The 8,135-nt window shown below is 34.9% G+C and overlaps 1 protein-coding gene across 1 annotated transcript in view; it reads right to left on the bottom strand.

Moving 5' to 3' along the window:
- Nucleotides 1-2,530: 2,530 nt before the first annotated feature.
- LOC137631424 (DNA-directed RNA polymerase subunit beta''-like) overlaps nt 2,531-8,135 on the bottom strand; it is a 14,358-nt gene continuing 8,753 nt past the window's right edge. The window contains exons 2-5 of the mRNA XM_068363189.1: nt 5,784-6,269; nt 5,070-5,345; nt 4,711-4,902; nt 2,531-4,082 (exon numbers count right to left, since the gene is read on the bottom strand). Coding sequence (XP_068219290.1) covers nt 2,531-4,082; nt 4,711-4,902; nt 5,070-5,345; nt 5,784-6,269 — 2,506 coding nt within the window. The remainder of the gene's footprint in view (nt 4,083-4,710; nt 4,903-5,069; nt 5,346-5,783; nt 6,270-8,135) is intronic.

Below are 8,135 nucleotides of genomic sequence, written 5' to 3'. Positions count from 1 at the left end.
AAGGTGAATGTTGTACAACTATCTTGTGACCTTGTTCTGGGTCAAGCAGAACATCATCTATTGGAGGGATGTTGTTGTTGACATTTTTGTTTAGGATAAACAGGAAGTCTTTCGCTTTTCTGGGGCCAATATCACACGGACGATACTTTTTCGGAATCTTGTTATGCCGTGTCACCAATAGCGGAACCAAACTGTCTCTGTTTTGAGACTTGAACTCAATCGTTTGGTGCCGTAATCTAGTCGTCATCATTATCATTATTATTATTAATTATTGTTATTATTAATAATAATAATAATAATAATAATAATAATTATTATTATTATTATTTTTATAATTATCATTATTATTTTTATTATCATTATTATTATTATAACTATTATTATTATTATTATTATTATTATTATTATTATTATTACCAGCTAAGCTATCACCCTAGGCGGAAAAACAGGATGCTATAAGCCTAAGAGCTCCAACAGGGAATATAGCCATGTGAGGAAAGAGAATATGGTAATATATATATATATATATATATATATATATATATATATATATATATATATATATATATATTCATATAAGTATATATTTATATAGTTTATACATAATGTGTTTGTATATATGCCTTCTTGTTGAGCAAGGCGACGTAAATTCTATATTTCATTTCCGCAAGGGGTTGCTTTCCCTGTTTAAGTCCATGGGCATGGAGCTTTTTTTCTTTTTCCAGTAATACTAATGGTTTTATATATATATATATATATATATATATATATATATATATATATATATATATTTATATATAATCATCATCATCATCATCATATCCTCCTACGCCTTTTTTTTTTTTTTTTTTTTTTACATCGGCTTCAGAAAACAGTCACTTGCTGTTTATCTAACTAACTTGTGTAAATTATCTATCATTCCGTATAAAATTTTGTCAGTTAGAACATCATCTTCACATGAAAAATTACAGCTGAACATTTTTTAGCTATTATAATATAGGTATATCTTTAACTGAAAGGGAATTTTTCTGTTTTGCTGTTTTATAAGAAAATAATTCGTTCCTAGAATGTTCTACAATATGGCTAAAACAGTTTCCATCATTCATGCTTTTATTGGACCGACTTGAATTATAAGTAGTTCGGAACGTTTTGCTTAGGCTATTCTTCTCAAGCAGACGAAGAGGCCGTTCTTTGACTGGAAGATTCTGAACATACTGTAAACTCGTTTTCATTATTGCTGCCAGGCACTGAATGGCCTCTCCGTCCCTAGCGCCGGCCCTTAATAGCAAAAATATTCATTCTTTTCAAGCAGACGAAGAGGCCGATCTTTGACTGCAAGATGACGAACATAGGCGTTTTCACTTTTGCTGCCAGGCACTGAATGGCCTCTCCGTCCCTAGCGCCGGCCCTTTATATAAAAAAATTCATTTATCCATCCAACTTTTGGGCTACAATCTACTGCTGTGATAAACTAAAGCAGCAAACTGTTAAAATGGGCCTGTTTTCGCTGACTCTACGAACATCGTGCCCTTCTAACCTCTATTTTTACTCAACTGTTTTTTTCAAATCACAGTATATGTTTACGCACGTTTGATAAGTGTCTGTCTACATTTTGCTTCAATGAGAGTGGAATTCATTCATCTAATATAAATCGTTATTGCTCACTGACGTGATGTTGCAATTGCAAATATCTAGTTTTTTAAACCAAACATTTTAAAGAGTTGTGGTAACCTATTGGAAACGTCCCTGTCTGGTGATATGCTGGACAGAGATTCGAGACCCACTTAAATTTATTGTAATATACTGGACTGAGATTTGAGACCACTCAAGTTTATTTTAATATACTGAACTGAGATTCGAGACCCAGTCAAGTTTATTGCAATGTAATGGACTGAGATTTGAGACCCACTCAAGTTTATTTTGATATACTGGACTGAGTTATTTTGATATACTGGACTGAGATGCGAGACCCACTTATATTTATTGTAATATACTGGACTGAGATTTGAGATCCACTTAAATTTATTGTAATATACTGGACTGAGATTTGAGATCCACTCAAGTTTATTGTAATATACTGAACTGAGATTCGAGACCCAGTCAAGTTTACTGCAATGTAATGGACTGAGATTTGAGACCCACTCAAGTTTATTTTGATATACTGGACTGAGTTATTTTGATATACTGGACTGAGATGCGAGACCCACTTAAATTTATTGTAATATACTGGACTGAGATTTGAGATCCACTCAAGTTTATTGTAATATACTGAACTGAGATTCGAGACCCAGTCAAGTTTACTGCAATGTAATGGACTGAGATTTGAGACCCACTCAAGTTTATTTTGATATACTGGACTGAGTTATTTTGATATACTGGACTGAGATGCGAGACCCACTTAAATTTATTGTAATTTACTGGACTGCGATTTGAGATCCACTCAAGTTTATTTTAATATACTGAACTGAGATTCGAGACCCAGTCAAGTTTATTGCAATGTAATGGATGGAGATTTGAGACCCACTCAAGTTTATTTTGATATACTGGACTGAGTTATTTTGATATACTGGACTGAGATGCGAGACCCACTTAAATTTATTGTAATATACTGGACTGAGATTTGAGATCCACTCAAGTTTATTGTAATATACTGGACTGAGATGCGAGACCCACTCAAGTTTATTGTAATATACTGGACTGAGATTTGAGACCACTCAAGTTTATTGTTAGATACTGGACTGAGATGCGAGACCCACTTAAGTTGATTGTAATATACTGGACTGAGATTGGAGACCCACTCAAGTTTATTGTAATATACTGGACTGAGATTTGAGACCCACTTAAGTTTATTGTAATATACTGGACTGAGATTGGAGACCCACTCAAGTTTATTGTAATATACTGGACTGAGACGCGAGACCCACTTAAGGTTTTTGTAATATACTGGAATGCGATGCGAGACCCATTTAAGTTTATTGTAATATACTGGACTGAGAAGCGAGACCCATTTAAGTTTATTGTAATATACTGGACTGAGATTTGAAACCCACTTAAGTTTATTGTAATATACTGGACTGAGATTTGAGACCTTCTCAAGTTTATTGTAATATACTGGACTGAGATTTGAGACCCACTTAAGTTTATTGTAATATACTGGACTGAGATTGGAGACCCACTCAAGTTTATTGTAATATACTGGACTGAGACGCGAGACCCACTTAAGGTTTTTGTAATATACTGGAATGCGATGCGAGACCCACTTAAGTTTATTGTAATATACTGGACTGAGAAGCGAGACCCATTTAAGTTTATTGTAATATACTGGACTGAGATTTGAAACCCACTTAAGTTTATTGTAATATACTGGACTGAGATTTGAGACCTTCTCAAGTTTATTGTAATATACTGGACTGAGATTTGAGACCCACTTAAGTTTATTGTAATATACTGGACTGAGATTGGAGACCCACTCAAGTTTATTGTAATATACTGGACTGAGACGCGAGACCCACTTAAGGTTTTTGTAATATACTGGAATGCGATGCGAGACCCACTTAAGTTTATTGTAATATACTGGACTGAGAAGCGAGACCCATTTAAGTTTATTGTAATATACTGGACTGAGATTTGAAACCCACTTAAGTTTATTGTAATATACTGGACTGAGATTTGAGACCTTCTCAAATTTATTGTAATATACTGGACTGAGATTTGAGACCCACTTAAGTTTATTGTAATATACTGGACTGAGATTGGAGACCCACTCAAGTTTATTGTAATATACTGGACTGAGACGCGAGACCCACTTAAGGTTTTTGTAATATACTGGAATGCGATGCGAGACCCACTTAAGTTTATTGTAATATACTGGACTGAGAAGCGAGACCCATTTAAGTTTATTGTAATATACTGGACTGAGATTTGAAACCCACTTAAGTTTATTGTAATATACTGTACTGAGATTTTTTGAGACCTCAAGTTTATTGTAATATACTGGACTGAGATTTGAAACCCACTCAAGTTTATTGTAATATATTGGGCTGAGATGCAAGACCCACTCAAGTTTATTGTAATATACTGGACTGAGATTTAAGACTCACTTAAGTTTATTGTAATATACTGGACTGAGATTTGAGACTCACTTAAGTTCATTGTAATATACTGGACTGATATTTGAGACCCTCTCAAGTTTATCTTAATATACTGGACTGAGATTTGAGACCCTCTCAAGTTTATTGTAATATACTGGACTGAGATTTGAGACACACTCAAGTTTATTGTAATATACTGGACTGAGATGCGAGACCCACTTAAGTTTATTGTAATTTACTGGACTGAGATTAGAGACCCACTCAAGTTTATTGTAATATATTGGACTGAGATTTGAGACTCACTCAAGTTCATTTTAATATACTGGACTGAGTTATTTTGATAAACTGGACCGAGATTCGAGACCGACTCATGTTTATTGTAATATACTGGACAGAATGCGAGACCCACTTAAGTTTATTGTAATATACTGGACTGAGATTTGAGACTCACTTAAGTTTATTGTAATATACTGGACTGAGATGCAAGACAGACTCAAGTTTATTGTAATATACTGGACTGAGATTTAAGACTCACTTAAGTTCATTATACTATACTGGACTGAGATTTGAGACCCACTCAAGTTTATTGTAATATACTGGACTGAGATTTGAGACTCACTTAAGTTCATTGTAATATACTGGACTGAGATTTGAGACCCACTTAAGTTTATTGTAATATACTGGACTGAGATTTGAGACACACTCAAGTTTATTGTAATATACTGGACTGAGATGCGAGACCCACTCAAGTTTATTGTAATTTACTGGACTGAGATTTGAGACCCACTCAAGTTTATTGTAATATATTGGACTGAGATTTGAGACTCACTCAAGTTTATTTTAATATACTGGACTGAGTTATTTTGATATGCTGGACTGAGATTCGAGACCGACTCATGTTTATTGTAATATACTGGACAGAGATGCAAGAACCACTTAAGTTGATTGTAATATACTGGACTGAGATGCGAGACCCACTTAAGTTTATTGTAATATACTGGACTGAGGTGCGAGACCGACTCAAGTTTATTGTAATATACTGAACTGAGATTTGAGACGCACTCAAGTTTATTGTAATATGCTGGACTGAGATGCAAGACCCACTTAAGTTTATTGTAATATACTGGACTGAGATTTGAGACCCACTCAAGTTTATTGTAATATACTGGACTGAGATTTGAGACCCACTCAAGTTTATTGTAATATACTGGACTGAGATTTGAGACCCACTCAAGTTTATTGTAATTTACTGGACTGAGATTTGAGACCCACTTAAGGTTATTGTAATATATTGGACTGAGATTTGAGACCCACTCAAGTTTATTTTAATATACTGGACTGAGATTAGAGACCCACTCAAGTTTATTGTAAAATACTGGACTGAGATTAGAGACCCACTCAAGTTTATTGTTATATACTGGACTGAGATTAGAGACCCACTCAAGTTTATTGTTATATACTGGACTGAGATTCGAGACCAACTCACGTTTTTTGTAATATACTAGACGGAGATGCGAGACCCACTTAAGTTTATTGTAATATACTGGACTGAGATGCGAGACCGACTTAGGTTTATTGTAATGTACTGGACTGAGATGCTAGACCCACTCAAATTTATTGTAATATACTGGACTGAGATTCTAGAACCACTCATGTTTATTGTAATATACTGGACGGAGATGCGAGACCCACTTAAGTTTATTGTTATATACTGGACTGAGATTAGAGACCCACTCAAGTTTATTGTAAAATACTGGACTGAGATTAGAGACCCACTCAAGTTTATTGTAAAATACTGGACTGTGATTAGAGACCCACTCAAGTATATTGTAATATACTGGACTGAGATGCGAGACCCACTTAAGTTTATTGTTATATACTGGACTGAGATTAGAGACCCACTCAAGTTTATTGTAAAATACTGGACTGAGATTAGAGACCCACTCAAGTTTATTGTAAAATACTGGACTGAGATTAGAGACCCACTCAAGTTTATTGTTATATACTGGACTGAGATTAGAGACCCACTCAAGTTTATTGTTATATACTGGACTGAGATTAGAGACCCACTCAAGTTTATTGTAAAATACTGGACTGAGATTAGAGACCCACTCAAGTATATTGTAATATACTGGACTGAGATGCGAGACCCACTTAAGTTTATTGTAATATACTGGACTGAGATTAGAGACCCACTCAAGTATATTGTAATTTACTGGACTGAGATGCGAGGTCAGCTCAAGCTCGAAGCTGCCAGCTCAAGCTTGACAGCTTCTTGTAGTATCTGCAACCACACCATCTTTGTGAGTTATCAGTTGCCACTGTCTGGCCCTCCCTCGTCCCAGCTTGGGTGGAGAGGGCGATTGGGCGCTGATAGTACGTATTTATAGTCTGTCTCAAGGGCCTTATCATTGCCCCTTGCATCTACCATTCATGAGTGACCTTTAAACCTTTAAAAGAAACCTCATCTAACGTGCATGATAATGAATTTACAAATAAATAGCACAAGATTAATCTTTATCTTTCGTAGTCAACTGAAGCCACTGAAGTGCAGGGATGAGAGGATATATAACACTGGGAATAGGACGAAATTTCCTTGGCTAGGAGAATAATAAGATAATTCCTCTTTGCTCTTTAGTGGGCTTCGTAGTCTACATATCAATCCCGTACATTATATATATATATATATATATATATATATATATATATATATATATATATATTTTTTTTTTTTTCTGAGTTGGGATACATTAACGTGGTGAAAGGGTCTGTGTAACGCCATGATCAGCAAACATGTACAGGTCAGGGGCACCCATACTAGATTGGTTTACTGTGAGCAATCAGATTATAGTCTCCCACCATCACCAATTCGCAGTGGCCAGCGTCATGACGAAATGGCCAATCCACAGACATTAATAAGGACATGTCCTAGGGCTTTGTCCTGCATTACACTAGAAACGGCTGCATTTGATTTTGTTATATATATATATATATATAAATATATATATATATATATATATATATATATATATATATATATATGTATGTATGTATGTATGTATATATGTATATATATATATATATATATATATATATATATATGTATATATATATATATATATATATATATATGTATATATATATATATATATATATATATATATATATTATATATATATATATATAATATCACCAGGGCCTCGGTTAGATTTCGACAGTCGTCTCTATTTCGAGCTTTTAAATCAATCCTTCTCCACTCATCATCTCCTACTCCACGCTTTATAGTCCTCAGCCATGTAGGCATGGGCCTTCCAACTCTTCTAGCGCCTTGTGGAGCCCAGCTAATCGTTTGGTGAACTAATCTCCCTTGGGGAGTGCGAAGAGCATAACCAAACCATCTCCATCTACCCCTAATCATGATCTCATCCATATATGACACTCGGATAATCTCTATTACAGTTTCATTTATAATCCTGTTCTGCCATTTAACTCCCAATATTCCTCTGAGGGATTTGTTCTCAAATCCACAAAATAAGTTTTTATATTAAATAATCTTCAGAAATTATTTACTCTTTTTCTATGTAGAAAGTAGTATTGAAGAGAAAATTTACTCACCAATAAAAAAGAGTATCTTTATAAAGGGAATGCTACAGGCCTATACATATCTTATGTGTGTACAAATATACTCACACACGAATGTGGCCCATGTGTGTCGCAAGTACGTACATGCAAACATTTATTGTACATATTCACGAACGTAGACACGGACGCACGTACCCTTTTTGGACACCTGTTTCCTACATTTGCCCTTAAGTAATATAAGTCGTCTTCAGAGGCTGTCAATAGATAATCATTATTATTTTTTTTTTTTTTTTTATTGTTTTCAGCTTCAAGCTCAATAGTTTCTGGTAGCGTCTGCAACCTCACCTATAGGTCTACCTGCTTAGTCATCAGCAGCCATTGCCTGGCCCTCCCTGGCCCTTGCTTGGGTGGAGAGGAATCTTGGTCGCTGATCACAAGTATATATAGTCTGTCTTTAGGGCA

Source organism: Palaemon carinicauda, chromosome 39 (genome assembly GCF_036898095.1).
Source record: "Palaemon carinicauda isolate YSFRI2023 chromosome 39, ASM3689809v2, whole genome shotgun sequence".
In the NCBI taxonomy this organism is placed as follows: Eukaryota; Metazoa; Arthropoda; class Malacostraca; order Decapoda; family Palaemonidae; genus Palaemon; species Palaemon carinicauda.
This window is presented reverse-complemented; position numbering and strand designations above follow the sequence as displayed.